The sequence below is a fragment of the Pongo abelii genome, chromosome 4, assembly GCF_028885655.2.
Source record: "Pongo abelii isolate AG06213 chromosome 4, NHGRI_mPonAbe1-v2.0_pri, whole genome shotgun sequence".
NCBI classification, from domain to species: Eukaryota; Metazoa; Chordata; class Mammalia; order Primates; family Hominidae; genus Pongo; species Pongo abelii.
In genome coordinates, this window is record NC_071989.2 from 125,163,179 (window position 1) to 125,185,129 (window position 21,951).

General features: G+C 36.6%; 1 protein-coding gene and 1 long non-coding RNA gene across 2 annotated transcripts; one reads left to right on the forward strand and one right to left on the reverse strand.

Moving 5' to 3' along the window:
* Nucleotides 1-827: 827 nt before the first annotated feature.
* On the reverse strand, nucleotides 828-962 carry LOC100446320 (thymosin beta-15A). The gene is given in 1 exon segment (XM_054556383.2): nucleotides 828-962. A coding segment is annotated over 1 exon segment (135 nt).
* An 11,392-nt stretch (nucleotides 963-12,354) lies between these two features.
* LOC129059506 (uncharacterized) lies at nucleotides 12,355-19,776 on the forward strand. Its single transcript, XR_008525455.2, has 3 exons — nucleotides 12,355-12,675; nucleotides 13,605-15,116; nucleotides 19,603-19,776. It is a non-coding gene; the product is annotated as an uncharacterized LOC129059506 (long non-coding RNA).
* Nucleotides 19,777-21,951: the final 2,175 nt, after the last annotated feature.

Here is a 21,951-nt window from a genome sequence, read left to right on the forward strand (position 1 = left end):
AGTTAAAGGTGAGGTCTTTTCAAAAGGATGACACTGGTTTTAATATACAGCCATGCACTGCATAATGTTTTGGCCAATGACAGACTGCATAGATGATGGTGGTCCCATAAGATTATTATACCATATACCTTTTTAATATAATACTGTATTTATTATTTTATTGCTACATTAGAAATGAAAATAAACTGTGAGAAGCTGCAAAAATGTGCAACCTCATGAAGATTATGGAGCAATGGAGGTGCCCACTGTAGAAGGTTAAAATTGCCTTATCTTGTAGGAGGTACAAAGACTATATACACAAAGGGCATCAATGGTAAGATTATTGGCAGCATCTGCCATCTGGAATTTATCTATCAATGGGAAATTTAAAAGTAAGCTTAAGGGCTGGGAGCAGTGGCTCACACCTGTAATCATGTGGTCAGGTGGATCATGAGGTCAGGAGTTCGAGACTAGCCTGGTCAACATGGCAAAACCCCATCTCTATTAAAAATACAAAAATTAGCTGGGCGTGGTGGCAGGCACCTGTAGTCCCAGCTACTTGGGAGGCTGAGGCAGGAGAATCACTTGAACTCGGGAGGCGGAGATTGCCGTGAGCTGAGATCGCGCCACTGTACTCCAGTCTGGGTGACAGAGCGAGAATCTGTCTCAAAAAAGAAAACAAACAAAAAAGTAAGCTTAAGGAAACATTGGCCACTTCTGACCTCTTAGCCAAGGTGTACAGATGAGAAGACAATGGAAAATCCCTAACATTTCTACAAACGCACTGGTTTACAAAACCGAGACTCTCAAACAATGTTGAAATTTGCCCTTAGGAGGAGATTCCCATTTTAGAATGTTTGAATACACTCTTTCTCCTAGTGGATAGTTTCCTTTGACAGAAGAGTATTTTTTTCTTTGTTACTAATTTTCTTCAGTTTTTCCCTGTCATACTTCCCTTTTGATATGTCTGGCTTATCACTCATCTTGACTAAGGAAAGACTATTGTTCACTCTGGACTAGATAGCAGCACCATATTCTTACTGCGTTTTTTCTATGTTTAGGTAGACAAATAGTATTGTGTTCCAATTGCCTACTGTATTCAGTGCAGTAACATGCTGCACAGGTTGGTGGCCTAGGAGCAATAACCTAGGTTTATAGTAGAATATTCCACCTAGGTTTGCATAAGTGCACTCTATGATTTTCACACAATGATGAAATCATCTAAAAACACATTTCTCAGAATGTGTCCACATCGTTAAGCAACACGAGACTGTAATTGTTTTGTTTCTGGCTGCTATAAATGACAACATCAGCTGTTGAACAAGGCTGGTCTTGATTGTAATCACAAAAGTAACATTTGTAAATTTAAAAGAAAAAAGCTTATATTTTCTATAGAAGGAAGATTTACATCCAAAATTGTTATTAAGTAAGTTACAAGTTTAAAGAAATGGGCATAATTTAGGTTTCAGATGGATCCCTTTTGACTCTCAGTCTAGGAGTGGAGAAGTTTACAGTAGAGAAAATCTTGGGCTAGCTGTTACTTACTGTTGCAATTTTCTTAGGTTTTCTTGGGTCTTTTACTTAAAGACTTAAGACATTACATAACAATGAGCTTGGAAATAGTGTTTTTCTCTTTAATATATAATTCTATTATGCACATAGTTAGTTTGCAGTTGTGGAGACTATAATTCAGCTCTGCAATGACATTGGTGGGAGTATTAAGTAATGAGTGCAGATAATTGTACAAATGTAATACAACTGTTCACTTTCATCCTGAAACTTCAGATCTTTTATAAATTACATTGTCATCACTAGTCACCTATGAAGTGAAAGACCCGTTCTACAGTAAGAGACAAAGAATTGAAGAGACTTGCTGAAGGTCACTGAAGACTGAGGTTTTTATCATCTAAGAGGCCAGAATTTAAAAGATTTGAACATGGATGCCTACTTTGAACTCAAATGAAGAATGGTTTACTCTTTGGCAGGAATCTGGAGATCAATTCCTGAATGTAGGGGTGACTTCTACTTAGTCACGGGATGAGGATAGAATGTAAACATGTGTTTAAGCATGAAATGGATTGGGGTTACCTTAAGAGCAAGGTATTATGCTACTTAGGAGATATAAAACAATATGATGAGTCAGGCTGTAGTGTGTATTTGGAAGACAGAGAGAGTGGTTGAGAGAGAGAGAGAGAATGAGAGATAGACAAAAAGAGACATATAAAGAGAACGAGAAAATAATATTCTCTGTAATTATGCCAAATTATTGACATATTTTCTAAAAAAATAAATTCACAGATCACAGTTACAGAAAAATGCACTGCTGTATTTTTATCCAAGTGTTCATTATATAAGGATAGAAAACTGTGCATTTAATTATATGAATAGCACTTAACGTCATGTAATCTTGTTTGAAGACTTATTTATTTGATCTCCTTTAGACAAAGTGACAATTCAATTTGCTTTAGCTTTGTTAGAAAACCCCTCATCTTCTAATTATATCTGTTGGTGCATGAGTAGACACAGAGCAATAGATAACACACTGACAACTTGCAGACCTAAGGGTGAATATCCATTATCACAACTCCTAGAGTTTAGACCAAACGCTAGTGAAATTGATGTGTTTTTCTAGGGACGAAGTAGCAGAAAAGACTTTTTAGAAGAAAGGACTTGTCTTCTAAAATATAGGAAGCTGTTCAAAATATTTAGACTAAAATTAATTAAAACAAATGCATCATAAAATAACTTAAAATAAGCAATAGAAATATGCTCCTCATGAAGGATAAAGTTCTAGCTTTGTATGTGAGCAAAATGTACCTTCTTGAAAATTTTTCTAGGAGAAATGAGAGCTAAATTTTCAGCACTGGCAGAGAATTTTAATTATCAGAGCAAGCTGAAGAATTAATGGATGTACCTCTAGAATGTGAGTAAAATAAATCATGTTCCCCAATGACCGATTTCAACTTAATTTTCTGCTAGAAGTGAATAGTCCCGAAATTCTGATTATTCTTATTTTAGTGATGTCCAGTGTCCCTGCATTAATTTAGGGGTATCTGTCATTATTGTATTCAAAACAGCAAATACATCTTAATGCAATGAATCACTGAGAACGACATAATTTATAGTGAATATCAAAATCTGCATCAAGGCTTGCTCACACAATAAAGATTCATGACTGTGAAATATAAACTGTGGATAATAAATTTGTAACTTGAGGAAATTTTCATATAATGCTGTGGGAAAAGGTATATCAAACATTAAAAAATGAGTCTATGCTGGTGTTCTTAAATAAGGGGAGAAATCAAAAATCCTTTATTTCTTCATAAAACAAGGAACTTTTATCATACAGTGCCTGTGACCTTAACCTCAAGAAAGAAATGAACATTGCCTTCCCCTGCTTCTCATCCCCGCAATCAGCTTTTTTTCTTTTCTGCCAAGGAGAAAATCTGTTGTCAAATTACCCTATTGTCCTGAACAGTGGACAAATAATAGAAAAGCTTTGAACTCATAAAACATGTTTCATCCACAAAGTACAAAACACTTCAAAAAAGAATAACTCATACATTCACATAATCACCAAATCCCCTCTTGCTGGGGTGGTGATGGGGGTAGAGTAAAATGTTATAATTATGTGTTCTACTATATTCAGGGAAAAATTAAACTTAGAAAAGTAAATATCAGGACTTAAAGCTTATTAAACTCAGTGATGGGCAAGTGGTTGAATGTGGATTTGGAAGAAATGGGAGTACAGTAGGATTGGGACTGGGTGAGAGAGGAGCCTCAGATGACTCTAAAGATTGCACAAATGTCTCATTTCAGTTGTGCACTGGAGATGCTTCTTGGCCTCATCTTAGCGCCAGCAATCCTACTGCTAGGGCAGTAGTCCTGCCTGATGCAGCAGTGCTGACTAACGTTGGATATGTGCTTCTCTTTCTCTCTCTCTCTCTCTCTCTCTCTCCCTCCCTTTCTCTCTCTAGTGTGTGTGTGTGTGTGTGTGTGCTTAGGGGTGGGTAGTGGTAGTGGTGATGTTGGATTTGATTGGGTCTAGACCGGGAGGAAATCCTGGCATATGGTAGGCATTGGCCAGGGGTGCCAAATGTCTGGGCCGCATCAGCAGTCACCATGCACCTGCAGCCTTCCAGGCACTCTGCTAAGCACAGGGCTTACTGTAGCTCCTTTAGTCCTTACACACCCTTTAAATATGTATTATATAATAGAAGAACTTTGCGGAGGCCCTATGTATTTCAGGATCAGGGTCTATGGTTTGAACTCAGTTCAGTGTGACTCCAAAGGCAGTGCTCTCCATTCCATAGTGGGATTTTTCCATCTCATTTGGTAACTCAGAGAGTTCAGATCCACAGCACTAGGTCTATTCTAAGACAGGGAAGTCTCATACATCTGGCAATGGAAAAGAAAATTTAGTATCTTATGACCCTGAAGTCATGATTCAGAAAACTGTAGTTTAGATACTAAATAAGAATAGGTCATTGTGACTATTTTATTGTGATAATATTCAAATATATGACATTTTCTTTAGTGTTTTTTTGCTTTTTTAATGGAGTTATAGGGAACCCTATTTGTTCCCTACCCAATAAGCATTCCAACCCTTTTTTCTTTCTAGTAGAATTTCAATTTTATTTAGGTATCAACCCTTTTCCAGTCAACCTCTTTGACTCAGAGGATACTAAATCCAAGCTTAACTTCAGATGTGGTTTCTGATTGATTTACTGATTTACTGGTAGTAGTCCCATCACCACTAGCAACAATTGGTCCAGGGACCCAAACTTGAGCTAATCAGTTAATTAGAACTACATTGTATTCTTAGTCCAGGCATGGGTACTGATGTAAATTGGCCCAGTTCATTTGAAAGGAAGAACTTCAATTGCATAATTGCAGAAGTCTCTCTTTTCTTTCTCTGGATGCTGCTATAGTTGTCACTGGCCTCTATCCAACAATCTAAAATGAACACAAAATTTCAGTTAAACAGAAGAAACAAGTCCAAGAGCCCTATTGTACATCATGATGACTATGGTTAATAACAATAAATTGTATGCTTAAAAACTGGTGAGTAGATTTTAGGTATTCTCACCACACAAAACATGACAGGTGGGTGAGGTAATGTACATGTTAAATAGCTTGATATAGTGATTCAACAATGTATACATATATCAAAGCACCATATTGTATACCATAAATATATGTAATATACAATATATTGTACACCATAAATATATATTTTATATATTTATACAAATACATATTCAACACTGTATACATATACCACAGCATCATATTGTATACCATAAATATATATAAATATTATATATAATATAAATATATATTATATATAAATATTATATATAGTATAAATAAACATATATATAATGCTTTGATGATGTATGCATTGTTGCTTTGATATATGTATACAATGTTGAATCACTAAATCAAGCTATTTAACATGTGCATTACCTCACACACCTGTCATGTTTTTGTGTGGTGAGAACACTTAAAATCTACTCACCAGTTTTCAGGTATATATATTATATATAATATATTTTATATATTATATATGGTATTAATTATATGTAATCATATATGATTATGTATATTATATATGATTATATAAAAAATTTATATATAATATATAAAATTATATATAAATATATAATATATATAAATATATAAACATATATTTTAATAGATATTATATATAATATATATTATATATTGTATATAATATATAAATATTTATATATTGTATATAATATATAAATATTTATATATACAAATAATTATATTACATATATAAATATATATAATTAATATATATTATAATATATAATATATAATTATATAATACATATAATTATGTACATATAAATATATTTATATAATATCTATTATCTATAATAGATATTATCTATTATATATTATATATTATCGATAATATATATTATATAATAGATAATATCTATTATAGATATTATAGATATTGATAATATATAATAGATATTATTGATAATATATATTATAGATATTATCGATAATATATAATATATTATCTATAACATATTATATATTATCTATAATATATATTATATATTATCTATAATATATATTATCTGTAATAAATATATATTATATATGATAAATATATAATATATATAAATATAATATATATAATTATGCAATTGAAGTTCTTCCTTTCAAATGAACTGGGCCAATTTACATCAGTACCCATGCCTGGACTAAGAATACAATGTAGTTCTAATTACCTGATTAGGTCAAGTTTGGGTTCCTGGACCAATTGTTGCTGGTGATGATGGGACTACCACCAGTAAATCAATCAGAAACCATATCTGAAGTTAAGCTTGGATTTAGCATCCTCTGAGTCAATATATATATATAACATATATAATATATATATATTTTTTCTACTTGTCAATTAAAAAAATCAAACCTAGATGATGTAGTGAAAGGAAGGTCAGGGAGAAGAAAACAACCTGGGCTTTCTATAGTCTCACTGAGTCTCTGAATCAGCAAAATGTCAACTTTCTTTTTTTTTATGAGAAAATAAATGTGTTTACTGTCTAAATCAATTTGAGTCTGAGTTTACTTTTACTTTCAGGAATGAGCTTCCAAGCTGATGAGAGAATCGTTCATTTTTTTTTCTTCAAAATATGAATGCCAATATTACCTGGTTAATCATAACTTCAGTTGGAATTTGGAACTAACCATTTTAAAAGCATAAATATAAATATTTATGTGGACTTTTTACATACATTTATGTATAGATATGTACATATTATATAGAAATATACATAATATACATGGCAGTTAATTATGTTTCTACATTCATTTTTGTATAGGTAGGGCATATGTTATTAATCAATATTTTATATTTTAAGCTCTTAGAATATAGAAACTATAGTTCTAATTATTTTTTCTCTAAGATTCCCACTATAATCTTTTTGGTGATAACTAATGCATTCTGAAATAGAGGGTCTCAATTAGCCTTTCTGACAATCTATCCAGTTCTCAGGAGTCAATAATCTGAGTTTAGACTGAATTTTACAAAATATGAATGAGAAGAATAAGTTATAAATTTTGAGGTTAAGTCTAAGTCATGTTCTAGTAGAAGGTACAAAACCAAAAGCAAAGGGGAAGAAATGCAATGTGTTTGAAAATCAGTGAGGGTTGTTTTTGTCTTTGACTTGCCTTAAAATCCTTGTTTGAATTATGATAAGATCCTGTGAGTTTGATCTGGTCATCTCAACTTCCTGGCCAACAGCACTTTCTGCTTATCCCAAAGAAATATTCAAAAGGGAAGCAGGAGGTTTCTAAGGCAAAAACCAAAACATCCTTCAGTTTCCTTGTGTAGTTTGAAGCAGTGAAATCATGTAAATGTATTCAGATATTTTTGATAATTTAGAGACCATGCTTTGTAAATGATAAGCAACACTTTTTAAAACAATTAAAAACAATTCAAACCAAATCTACATAAATAAAAGGCTATTAGTTGCCTAGCAAAAAAGGCCCCTCACCATTTGCCAAAAATTACTTTAATATTTGTGGAGCCCCTGATGCCCCAAGAGTCAGGATTCCACAGTTTTGTAATGGCTGTACTAAGGCAGAATCACATTCAACTTAGGGAATTCTAAAAATTAAGAGCCTGGAGCCACTTAGAAGTTCCTAAATATAGAGTTTGAAAAGGACTAGAATTTAATAATGTCCATGAATTAGACGAGTTTGTTGCAAGATGGATAAGGAGGATGTCATACATGTGTATAGCATAGGTAGATACACTAGCTAGCCATGGGGTAGTTTTGATATTATACCAATTGGTGAACTCCAGGGAACATTTTCCAAAAATCCTACTATATTAAAAGTGGACTTAAATTACTACATCAACTTCCTCACTCCACCTTATACAATGTATTACTTTTCATTTCTGCATCATATGGATTCATGGTGGAAATAAAATTTGATGCAGCACTGCCCTTAAGGCAGACAATCAAATTAAAATGAAACTGGAGGATAGGTCTAAGCACCCTCTAGCAAAAAGGTCTCAATAATTTGCTGTTACCACTCTGGAAAACAATTACTTTACCAGCCGACTAGTTGTTTTAAGTAGGAAAAGTCCAGTTTAATGTTATAAAAATTGAACAATGGCAATACATTTGCATTACATAATATTAATGATAGGTATGTTCATCCTGCTTTCCCCTAGATGTAGCCATATTAAATGAAATTCCTCCTATATAACTGTAAATTTTAATTTCTTACTAAGCCAAGCATGAAAAATTATTTCAGGTGGTTATTAGAAATACTTAGGGGCTCTTGGAATTGCTCAACTAAAGTACCAGTTGGCATTTATTACTGCTCTTGTGACAGAATTTTGTTATATTTCTGACATTTATCCCACCATTTATTTGTGAGTGGTGAGAAATTAATATATCTAAATGTTAGGTCTTGTGGTAAGATGTATTTATAATTTCATTATTTGAGGTGGAACAAAACACTAATTTGGAGTTTGGAGAGCTTTGGAATATCAGAAAAACTTGCAAATCTATATTTTTCTTATCTCTAGAAAATAATGAAAGGTCCTCATTGTGATATAACCTGTTTGAGAGTAATGAGGTGATATATTTGGAACCAATTTTTAAAAGTGCAATGTGCTATATACTATTGTGAGATTTTATTTACATACTTGAGAACGAGCATGGTCTATCAGTTTGAATGCTTTCAGCTGCAAGTAATAGAACCTGCAATTTCAAATGGCTTAAACATAGGGATATTTATTATCTTAATTAACAACAAGTCCATAAGTAGGGTAGCTACAGGGTTTGCTAACTCAGCAGTTAAATGGCATGTTCGTGGATTCACTGAAAATGTACTTTCCTTTTGTAAAATCTTCCTATTCTTAGCTGGCCAGCCAACTCACCTCGTGGTCAAATACAGCTGCATGTTTCTAGGAGTTTGATGCCTTGTACAAGACTTTCCTTGAGTCTCTTTGAAGAATCTATGAAGCCATTCCCTGAAATCTTAATCTCCTTGCCAACAGAATTCTCTTCATGTATGCCCCCTTCTTAAGTTAACCATTGTTAAGACACACTGGATTGAAATGGTTGGTTTAGACTCACAGGTCCCTCCTTTCTTCCCCTCTGGCCCAGGACTGGGAATGGGGAGTCAGCCTTTACTGGCTGTGCACAGCAGTACTGAGACCCAGGCTGGGGCAAGGAAGAAGGAGAGGTACTGACCCTTGTGTAGAGACCAACAATTGCTGCTAAAAATGGCCTTAGATACAATCAGTTCTGTGTATGTTAGGGTGCTTTATATTTTTAGCAAAACAAAGCCCTACCTAAATTAGCTTGATTAACAAAGGAGTTTTATTAGCTTAATAACTGAAAAGTGCAGAGTTCCAACTGATATCAGGCATAATTATATGCAGATGTTGAGGGGGTAGTCTCACGGTTTCAGTCCCTTTTTTCTATGAGCCTCTGGATTATGTCCCATTCTGTAGATTGGCTTCATCGTTGTCTTCAGTCTGGCTTTTTGGCAGCAACATTGACTTCAGTGGTTTCAATTTTATACCCTTATACCACATTATCTAGAGGAAAGCGAACTTCTAGTCATTGTAGAAAAGAGAAGTTTAGATCCCAGGAACTCTAGCAAATGCCTTCTCATGGCCCACTGGTTCTAACTGGGGTCTGTACTCATTCTTAAACCAATAGCTGTGACTAGGGGGTGAAATCTGCTCATTGGTCTAACTTGACAAGGGCCCAACCCTGGAGTTTAGGCAGGGTCTGTAATATCTAGACCTCAACACAGATAATGGGATTGGTTGGTTCGTTGGTTGGTTCCTCAGTCACAAGGAGACAAAGGAAATGGATGACAGGGAGACTGTGAGAATATGTCCAATGTGTAGTTAAATTACAGATAGCAAAGTTGACACACATAGACATCAAAATGGCCTGTACCAGCACATGTTGATTATAGACAGTGCCAGAATGTAGGACTTCTAACTCTCAAGGAGGTGCTTCTTCCACTATGCCACAATTTTTTCCCTTTATCCTTGAATATTATCTCTCATCATAGTCTGTTTATTTGTTTACTTATTTATTACAGTCTTTATGAACATTTCTATTGGAGACAATTTTCCATATTTGCACATTACATATCTTTTCTTAGAGCTGAAAGAGTTTTGGCTCCCCATAAATTGAGTTTTCCAGACGTAAACATCGTTTCAAATCTGCTTTGTGCAGAATGTGCTTGGTGGTATTCTTCTTAATTTGATGTACTTCAGGAAATATAAAAGAAAGTTATGGTTTAACTCTTTTCCTATTGAAATAAAGCCCTTCAAGACTCCCAACTATAACAAATCAGAGTATATATATTTTATTATGTTCACAAATGCCTTTATGAATGAAGCTACAGTTAATAAACTCAAATTAATGCTTGTACATTGGTTTATAAAAATGATTATCATAATTTACAATCTGTTTGACATTTATTTTACATTGTAGCTATAAGGTATATTCTGTTGCCTGACAGCTTGATTTGCAGAGGAAGACATTATATATGAAGAAAATCTCATTTGGCTTCTTCCTTTGGTCTTAACTATTTGCTTAGAAAACCCATGGGTAAATATCTAGCTATGATTCAGTTCAGACCAGCAGTTCTGTCATTTAAAGTGAAGTTCTACAGTGGGTTTGAGAGAAAATTCAGCACATTGAAGAGTGTTACTTATCACACTAAGGGCAGTGTGACTTTATTACTTAATAAGAGTGAATACAACAGCTGGATTTTGGACTTGGCATATTTGGAATAAACTAGATATTATGACAAGCCTGTGAATCTTTGTCAGGGGAACCTGGATTTCGGTCTCAGCGAGCTACCAGTACACTTAGAGGCCACAGGCAAGTAGTTCATTTGTCACATAAAGAGATGGCAAGGGACTGCTTGTTGTCACATACTTTTCATAACATAAACTTTTAAACAAAGAAAACTTTACGTGGAAGCCATTGCATAAACAAATGCAAAAATGTTCCAGTTGAATCAATGGAAGGCTCAAAACTTGGCTAGAACCCTGTTTCACTTTTCTGCCTTCCTCCTCTTCCTCCAGCTGCAACTGAAGTGCCTCAGCAGAACCCAGGACTCCACAAACTGGATTTTTCAAATTGCAGAAATAGATGAATTATTTTAGAAACATTATTTGAGCATCTACCATGTGCCACTAAGTGGAGATGCAACAGTGAGAAAATAAACCAAAACAAAGTTGCAGCTCTCCTGGAGCTTATATTCTGGCAGGAAATGACCAAAAAGGCAAATAAATAAGCAAACAAGATAATTTTGAAAAGTGATGAATAGTGTGCCACGATGGCATTTTTGGTGGGTCTAGGGACTTCATTGTCCAATGAGGGCAGACAGGAAGGTATCACTGAGTAGGTGACTTCCAAGCTGGCTCCTAAAAGATCTAGAGGGAGGAACAAACTGGCTTGTTCCAGGAAGAGAAGAAAGGCCAATGTGGCCGGAGTGTGAGGAGGGGGATATGCAAAGACCATGTCAACTCCAGGCTTTATATCATGTTGAAGTTTGAATTCCAAAATAAAAAAAAATGAGAAACTATTTGATTATTCCAAAGAGGAAATGATAAGTTCTGATAGTCATTAAAATGCTTCCTCTGGTTGCTGATTGGAGGACGGAAAGAGAAACCAGTTAAGAGAGTCTCCCGGGGGTCCAGTAAGAGCTGATGCTGATTTGCACAAGGGTGATTGTAGATGCAAAGCAAAGGGGGAAAAATAAAGTATATTTTGTAAATTGATTCAACAGGACTTCCTGATGGAGTAAATATGTGGAATGAGGGATTAAAGAGGAAACCTAGTTTTATTTTTGAGACACTGGGTAAATGGGGTGACTTTACTGAAATGATTGGGGTTTGGGGAGAAAGAGGCTACAGTCATGGAAATAAACAGTTTTGTTTAAGATTTATAAAGTTTGAGTTACCTTTTAGACAGCTAAGTGGAGATGTCAAGTGGGCAATTTGATATATAAATCAGTGGAAAGTTCAGGGTGATATAAATTTTGGAGTCGTTGACATGCAGATGATATTTAACGCAAATGGAGGGGATGAGATCACCTAGGGAGGAGTGGAGATAGAGAAAAGGAGAGTGCTGAGGCCTGAGATGTAAGGCACTTTAACATTTAGACCTCTCTAAGAAAATCTCTCAGGTCTTTCTTAGTGCAAAAATATCTAATTATAATTGTAAGAAATGTGAACTCTCCTTTACTGTATTTATTAACCTCTTTCCACCTGCAACATTCCGTTATTGCCTCAGACTTTGTTTCTCTGTCTTTTGCTTCTCTCTTTCCTCTTAATTGGAAATATGTGAAAGTCACTGCTTAGCATGACATCATAGATCTATTTGTTACATATATTGTGATGGTAAGTTGGCATCTTCTTTTGTTGAAGTTATGGGCTAGTGGCTTTTAGTTATGGGACTAAATGGCTTCCAGCTGCTGGCTGTCAAGCATTTACACGACTGTTGATTTGCGGCCCACGGAGAACTCACCAGCAACCAGGACTCATCTTGGATACTGGAAACAACAGTATAAGTCCCGTTTGGATAGTCACTTCTGAGGAGTCAACACTCAAAATCTTGCCTCCATTTTCTGTGCCAGTTGAGAGGTCCATTGGTGAGTATTTTATCCACTAATGGGGAAGTAGGTAGGTAGCCTACTGGGCAGAAATAAATTTTACCTCTGTGTGCCAAGGTGGGTGGGCTAATTCATAACCTATAGTAGGCTGGGCTATCCATTGTCAAAAAGACATGATATTCTATGAAGATTCTTACTTACGGTTTTCAGGCTTGTTCAGTTGAAAACAGTATCCTAAGCACAAATCATTGTAAACAGAAATTGTCTATGCTGAAACTCACCCAAATCCAAAGATTTCCCTCACAGCACTTTTTTTTTTTTTTTTTTTTTTTTTTCCGAGACGGAGTCTCACTCTGTTGCCCAGGCTGGAGTGCAGTGGTGCATTCTTGGCTCACTGCAGCCTCTGCCTCCTGGGTTCAAGCGATTGTCCTGCCTCAGCCTCTCGAGTAGCTGGGATTACAGGTGTCCACTACTGCGACTGGCTAATTTTTGTATTTTTAGTAGAGACAGGGTTTCACCATGTTGAGCAGGCTGGTCTCGATCTCCTGACCTCAAGTGATCTGCCCGCCTGGGCCTCCCAACGTGCTGGGATTACAGGCGTGAGCCACTGCGCCCAGCCAGCACTTTCAATTAATTAGAAAATTCTGAGGATTCTACTTTTAAGGTCTGTTTCAACTCTGATGATATCTTCTCTTTTCCATGGCCATTACTCCTACGTATCCACTGTGATGTTTCCTCAGTACTAGTCATCTGTTGTTTACTATATTGGTTAGCCGTTACCACAGTAATACTGTGCAACAAACTATCTCAAATATCACTGTCTTACAACAACAAATATTTATTTTTAGGCAGGTGAGTGGTTAGAGCCTGTCATTTCTGATGATTGATGGTTCCACCATCTATTTGTATCCTTTATTTGTAATGGTCCTCTGATGTCCTGGGATAATACACCATTCTACTTTTTTCAGACCCACAGGTCATTTGGTTTGACAACATTTCTCATCTCTTTGATTATGGGGATTAGTTCAGAGACAGCCATGCATGCTGTGTAATGAATCTTAGGCCTGGGTTGTGATCAGCAGAAGAGAATCCTCCCTTCCCTCAGACAATGTGGGGAGATGCGGCATGTGCCCGGAAGAAGTGCGCATTGTGTTTTCAAATGAGGGGAAGCTTGGACCTGCTGGGTGACCCCTTGTGAAGTCTAAAGAAGTAACTGGCGGGCAGGAAGGCAGACAGGAGAGACAGAAAGAGGAGCTTCCTGATGGCATCATTTGTTTAAACCTTGCCTGAAACCAACAGTAGTTCTGAAGTTTTTGGTTAGAGAAGCCATAAATTTATTTATTATTTAAGCCAGTTTGCACTGGGTTTTCTCTCCCTTGAAACTGAAAATATCCTGACTGATGGAAGACCTTAGATCACAGCATCATCTGCATTTGAGGGAATGCCAGCCCTGCCCTGCAGATAGAGACACTTAAGGACAGAAGGGAAACAAATGTTCATTAAGTCCTGGTGCTATGAGGAACTTTCCATACATCACCTCATTTAATCCTCAGGCAATCCTCTGAGGTAAGGATTGTGCTGCCTAGATTTAAAGCAGTGGAATTGAGGTTCACAGACTTTAGGGGATTTCCTAAACTTGACTCTCTCACTCTGTTTCAATGCTGCGTGAGGTGACAGAGAAAGCTGCGTGTGGAAATGGTGCTGCAATTTATAATGCCTGCATTTTAGCCTTTGACTAATCAGTGCCTCATGGTATCCTCATTTTTGTCTCCGCCTTTCCTATTGATTTCTCACTTTAATACATCTAAGCTTCAGTGTATATGCTGCCATATTATTACTGGTCCTTGTAGCCATCCTGACAAGAATGCAGACATACTGCTTGATACTTAATGTTCCAGCATAAACGTATCCACATTCTTGTTGAAGGTGGAGATGAAAGCATATATTTAACAGCTCTGATCAATAAGACATTTGCCAAAATGAGCAGATTGATTTTATTTACACCTGCAGCAATGGGTTCTCTGCACTTCTCCCCCTTTGACTGCATATGGTTCAGGGCATTGACAGTGACAAGATGCCAAGGATCAATGAGAACAGAAGCCACATTTAGCAATGGTCGGCTGCATCTGGAGATTTAGCTGCTTGTAATTAAAAGAGTTGAAAGAGAAACAGTTGAATTTTTGCACCCAACTCTTTATACTCATTAAAGAGTATTTCTTACTAGGTGGAAGGTTTACATGCTAACCATGATGTTCTGGAAAGAAACCATTAAATTGATTCTCTAAAGGAAAAGGAGGCTGAGACAGAAGCCAACTTCATCTGCGGAGGTGACACTGCAACAAGCTTATTTGTTCCATGGTCAGTGAATTCTGGAACAGGAATTCTAGTCCCAGCTTCTGACCATCTGGGCGACTTTGACAAGTCATTTCTCCCCCTGACAGCTAAGCATGCTTCTAGGACTTTGATGGTGAAATCGATCTGTAAGTTCTTTATGCTTTTTTTTTTTTTTTTTGAATTGGTTTTTACTATACTCTGCAGTTCACAAATAATAGCCCCAACTCCAACATTGGATTTTTCTCTTCTTACCTTGTTATTCTTTAAAAATCTATAATTTTTCTCCACAGTGACTGTTTCCCCTAAGAGCAGATATAGTTTAATCCTTGGTAAATGTAGCCCTCAAGAATCCTGGATTTCCATGTGAATGTGCCGGGACTCTCTCCTGGTCCTATCATCCCTGAGTGGTACTTAGGCCAGAAATGCCAGACAGGCTCCATGTCAACTGTGAAAAAAAGGCCCTTGGGTTGGGATTTGCAAACCTAGCTATGCCTGGGCTCATTGAAAAGAATGATGTCGTTGATTAGCAGTATCTGCCATGGCTGCCCCAGAGAAGGAGGAGTGGCACAATACTCTTTACAAGTCCCTGAAATGGGGTATTAGGACCTGATATGTTTAAGTGTTAGGCACGGGCGCGGAAAGGGACAGGGCAGTGCTTTTCACCCTGACTTAAGGAGTTCTTTGCTTCTCAAGTTGTGGCTGCCACATTGGCGAGATGGATGGGGAGACATTCTGAAAGCAATGAAACTGGAAGTAGTTTCTCAGATCCTGGATAGCACAGTATAAGCCTTAAGGTGAAGAGAGCTTGCAAAGGAATCCCAGGCAGGGTCCTGAGGCAGGGCTTCTCAGTGTGTGCACTTAGCCTCTGGAATCAACTTCATCTAGATATCTGGCTGCAGGTCCTCAGAGGGTTAAACACAACTTGGATAATGCTAGACAAAGCCTTTTTTACATGAATCTTACTATGTACAATAACTATAATATCTGGATAAACTTTTCAAAATTGATTTTCGCCAGGATCATCAACTCTTGTTATTTTTTAACCACAATTACGCTTTTACTAGGGGTAGTTTTTTTGAGTGCCATCTCACCTTGAATAATTGAAGCACTAGTTTTCAGAAAAGCTCTTATTCAGCTTCTAATTATGACCCTTAAGGTAATAGATCATAGTCTTAGAATAATTGGGCTATGTCAAATTAGGGCCCCCAAATTGGTCTACTTATTGGCCATTCAACAAATCATACTCGGATCTCACATATTTCATGAAATATTCTGTTATGTCTTATCCACCCATTAATATGGATAAATTAAATTAATATTTCAATTACATATACCAAATTATTTAGAATTACATCATGTTTACCTTCTTATTTTATATCATCCTCATTAAGAGAGTGATGGAATTTTTTAAACTAACTTTTACCCTTACAAAAACTAGCACAATGCTGGATACAGCCAAATGTGTTCAAACATGTAAAATATTAATGTCAATATCTTAAGTTATTGTTTTTATTAAATAAGTCTCTTCCTTTGCTAGTCTGGCAAGAAAAGATTAATAGATCTGGTAAAGGGGAACCCATTATCTGAGTCTTTTATTTACTGATATTTAGAAAAACCTCTATAGACCCAGGGTATGAGTTTGTCAAATGCTACCTTGTTCCACGTATTTAAATCACTTGTACCCAAGATGCAAAGAATATCCAAAAAAATGAAATATATCTTTGGCAATATGTAATACAACTCACTTTAGAAAAATCTATTTGAGCTACAAATGATATTGTCATGTTAGAATCACAAAAACTTTCTCATTTCTCCAGTGTTCTACTAATCAAATTTATGAAATCAACTTTTCATTTTAGAGGACACATTTTATGCCACATATACAATGTAGCCTTCTTCTGAGTAAACTCTGAGATGTATGTAATAACTTATTTTAGAAAAATAAGAAATCAAAAGCTTATCTTAAAGGGAAATACTTCAGAATGTTTGCATGACATCTGAAGAACTGCTGAGTATACATCCTTCAAACTTTTAAAAGTAGGAATTGTTACTGTTGCTCCACACCCAACCTCCTTTTTCTAAATTTGATGTCATAAGGAAGAGAGATAATTTTCTTTATGGTTTGAATTAGGCAAACAATTTGTGATGCATTGCATCTGGCCCTCTCAATAAAAAAGGACTAAAAAAATAGTTTGAATTCCATTGTGAATTAAACTAAAAATTCTGTTTTTCCAGATGTTTGTCTCTTGAGTGGGGATTATTTCCGGGGAAAGAATATTAATTTATAAAGTTCACATCTTTAGGTTTTTGGTGGTGGTGTTTTATTTCCCTTACTTTCAGAATGAAAATATAGAGTCTCATAAGCAGTATATTATAAATAAAGGCCAAAATTAACTGACTGAGGTATCTAACTTCTACCAGAGATTCATTACTTTGCTTCTAAAAGCCTTTTTATTCTCCTAGAGTCTTCCATTAAGACACAAATACTCAAGGACACTTAAAATTACCTTCACAAACTAACATAGGAGAGTGAAAGGTAGATTACTTGACACCTCATTAAATTTAGGCCCCTAAGAGAATGGGCTCCAGAAAAGGGAAATAGGTTCTGGAAAGGAGATGTAGCTATAGGAGAGAGAGGTAGGATATAGAAAGGAAAGGTTGCCTATGGAATGGGGATTTGGCAATGGAAAGAAGATGCAGGAAGCAGAGAGAGATTTGGATACAACAAGAAATAGCCAGCTAAGAGGAGGTGTTAGGACTGGGAAAATGCTGCTTCAAAGTACTTTGAACTGAAGGAGATTGAGAGGGCCTCAGAAACAAGAAGGTAATGTTGACCTTTCCCACCTTTCTGTTGAAAGCTAGCCCTAAAGAAGTTCTCTGACCCACCTTGCCTGAAAGTAGGTCAAAAGACCCCCCCTTTCCAGAGGGTTCCTGCCTTATACCCAGGAGAAAGGAATGCTACACAGAGAGGCCAAGAAGAATATGAACTGATAGGCTTTGCTGGGTTTCAGAGCTTACTCCATTACCATTAGATCAGACCCTTTTGTCCAATCACGTTGTAGCAGGACGAGCCACAGACAAAACTCCTCAGACACCCAGTTAAAGAAGGAAGGGGTTTATTCGGCCAGGGGCATTGGCAAGACTCCTTTCTCAAGAGCCGAGCCCCCCGAGTAAGCAATTCCTGTCCCTTTTAAGAGTTTACAACTCTAAGGGGGTGCAAGCAAGAGAGTCGTGATCGATTGAGCAAGCAGGGGGTATGTGACTTGGGGCTGCAAGCACCGGTAATTAGATAGGAACAAAACAGGATAGGGATTTTCACAGTGCTTTTCTATACCATGTCTAATCTATAGATAACATAACCGATTAGGTCAGGGGTCGATCTTTAACTACCAGGCCCAGGGTGTGGCGCCAGGCTATCTGCTTGTGGATTTCATTTCTGCCTTTTAGTTTTTACTTTTTCTTTCTTTGGAGGCAGAAATTGGGCATAAGACAATATGAGGGGTGGTCTCCTCCCTTAACGTGTCTACATGACTGTCTATTCTTCATTGAACCTCAGTATAAAAATAGACTGCTTTTCCAGGGTCTTTGAGTCTTCATTTCTAAAGGCTCCCATGTGACATAAACCTTGGTTAAGTAAATTTGTTGTGTCTTTCTCTTATTAGCCTATCTTTTTTATGGAGTGTAGGCCATAGCCCTGATGATGAGTGACGAAAAGTGTCATACCTTTCTTCCCCTACAAGGGGTTTTAAAATTTGCCTGATTATTAGAACCACCTGAAGAGGCTTAAGTAGGATAATTCTGTTGTTTTTTTTCTTATCATTCAGGGAAAAAGTGATAAAGTATTCTCTTTTTACAATTTTTTTTCAAACTATGGAAAAATCACAGGGCAATCAAATTTATAAAGGGAACTTATGCAGAGATGCACATTACTGTATGAAGAAAAGGAATGAATAGCCTTTCATTCTCGTTGTTGGTTCTATGCATTTAAAATGTGAGTTAAAAGTATTTTTCATTCTATAGACTGAAATGAATTGTTATCCCAGATATTTCATAGATGGAATTAAGTAGTTATATCTCTTTGTGGGCCTTAAAGAGATGTAATTATGATTTTTCTTTTTTTAGATCGTTGAATACATTTTAGAATATAGGCACTGATGACTAGAAAGTATGGCTACTGATAAGAGAAGATAACTATAGTACCTTAAGTAACTATTCCTCCCTAAAGCTCATGTTTTTTTAGATGGAAAATAAGGTATTGGCTCAGATAATTAAATAAGCAATGATTTTGTTTTCTCTTTTGCCTCTAAAACCAACAAACATATGGTATGTGTGTTCATCATCTTGATATTTTTTAAAGCTAGTAGGTAATAATTTTTCTGGTAAATTATATATTGCAGTTGCTTGTCATACAATCATTTTTACATGGAAAAACTTATAAAAGACTAAAGGCTTTTTTTCATTAAAAATTGGAAAGTTTTTTTTTTTCCCAATTCTGTGTTCTGTTCAGTACTATTCAGTGATTTGAATCTTAACTAGAAGGAATAATACAGAATTGAATCATGTGCATTCCTTTGTGCATAACAATTTAGAACAGACTAGAGTGGTGAGTCTCAGTTTTGATCTTCTTTGCAGATGAAGAGTCTTCTGGATCAGAACTGTGACTACTGCCTCCACTGTGTAAAGCATAGGTCTCCTAAAACATCAGCGCATCTATGATCTTTCTTTATGCCCCACATGACTTAATGACCCCATGACTTGGCAGAGTCGTCAGAGACAAGGCCCTGACTTGAAGCCTGTTTCTTAGCAGTGAACCAAAGAAATGTAAAGATAATAAGCGATTTTCAGTTCTCATTCTATGGTGATTTGAAAGTACAGGAAACGGTCAGGCGCAGTGGCTCATGCCTGTAATCCCAGCACTTTGGGAGGCCAAGTTGGGTGGATCACGAGGTCAGGAGATCGAGACCATCCTGGCTAACACGGTGAAAACCCGTCTCTATTAAAAATATAAAAAAATTAGCTGGGCCTGGTGGCAGGTGCCTGTAGTCCCAGCTACTCAGGAGGCTGAGACAGGAGAATGGCGTCAACCTGGGAGGCAGAGCTTGCAGTGAGCCAAGATTGCGCCACTGCACTCCATCCTGGGTGACAGAGCTAGACTCCGTCCCAAAAAAAAAAAAAAAAAAAAAGGTACAGGAAACATGTTTCAATATATTCTAGCAAGCCAATTTTATAATAAAGTGATAGTTAATAATCTACGATCATGTGACTCTAGGTCTTTTTAAGCAGACAGATTCTGCAGGCAAAACTGCCAATAGAATGAGGTATTAAGTGCTGGGTCAAATAATTGGCATTACATGTGCCTAGTGCGGAATCTGACGATTTTGCATTTTGAGAAGGAAGAAGCTTCTATTTCCTGTATTTGTTATGTTAAAAGAATAACTTTACTCAAATTAAATTTAATAGAGTTCAATTAAGTAAAGAATGATTCATGAATTGGGCAGCCTCCTGAGCCAGAATAGATTCAGAGAGACTCCAGTGCAGCCACATGGTGGAAGATTTATGGACAGAGAAAGGAAAATTATGTACAGAAAACTGAAGTGAGGTGCAGAAACAGCTGGATTGGTTACAGCTTGACATCTGCCTCATTTGAACACAGTTTGAACATTTGATTCCCTTTGATTGGCCAAAATTCGGTGACTGGTCCAAGAATAGGTTACAGCCTTTATACACCTCCATTTAGGTTACAGTTTGCCACACACAAAGAATCTTTTAGGCTGAATTTAAAGTATATGAAGAGGCAACTTTAGGCTAAACTTGATTTAACAGTTATCTACAAAACATTTCAACCCCAGGAAATCATATCGTTCTTACAAGGACACTAAGATTCAGAAAGAACATGTATTACACCCTCTCTTTTACAGAGAGAAACGAAGAATCAGAAAAGGTTAAGTGACTTATCCAGGAACACATCATTAGAAAGTATTCGAAAAGTAGAGAATAAAATAATGGCCTAAATTAGAACCCAGAAGTCTGGACTCTGAATCTTCTGATTCAAAGTCACATACTGACCTCCAGCTAAAAGATCTACTGCATTGAAGTGCGAGAAAAAGTTAGAGGAATCACTTTTACAGCCCAGAAGCTTATCACCCCAGGACAGAGAAAAGTGATTACCTAATTTCTGGAGCAAGACAATATGCTTGAAAACAAGGTGGGGTTAGGATGGGGATGGGGAAGGGCAAATGGAAGGAAGAAATAACTTTGATACATTATTTTGAGCTCTCCTGTAACTTATTAAGGGCTTGCCTGAGAGACTTCTATACTGGAGAAAAGATTTCTTTCCTCAACCCTTGCTAGATTCATGGCTGAGCCCCCTATATCTTGTTAAAAGACAGATTAACAAGAGGAAAGCATACACATTTATTTTATTTTATTTTATTTATTTGTTAGTTTTTGAGACAGAGTTTCTCTCTTGTTGCCCAGGCTGGAGTGCAATGGCACGATTTTGGCTCACTGCAACCTCTGCTTCCTGGGTTCAAGCAATTCTCCTGCCTCAGCCTCCCGAGTAGCTGGGATTACAGGTGCCCGCCACCACGCCCAGCTAATTTTTTGTATTTTTAATAAAGACAGGTTTTCACCATTTTGGTCAGGCTGGTCTCGAACTCCTGACCTCAGGTGATCTGTCCGCCTCAGCCTCCCAAAATGCTGGGATTACAGTCCTGAGCCACCGCACCCTGCCTACACATTTATTTAATATAAGTTTTAGGTAACATGGGAGTCTTCAGAAATTAAGACTCAAAGAAACAGGAAAAACTGTATATTTATGCTTAGGTTTGATAAAGAGTGGACAGTTGCACAGAAGCATGATAGGATAAAAGGGGGTATGATCTAATGGTAATAAACTGGGTTGAGGGGAAACTCAACAAGGCCTATTTGTTTAGATTCTTCCTTGTGTCTCTGTGTCTTCATTCCTTTCTTGTGGGTAGG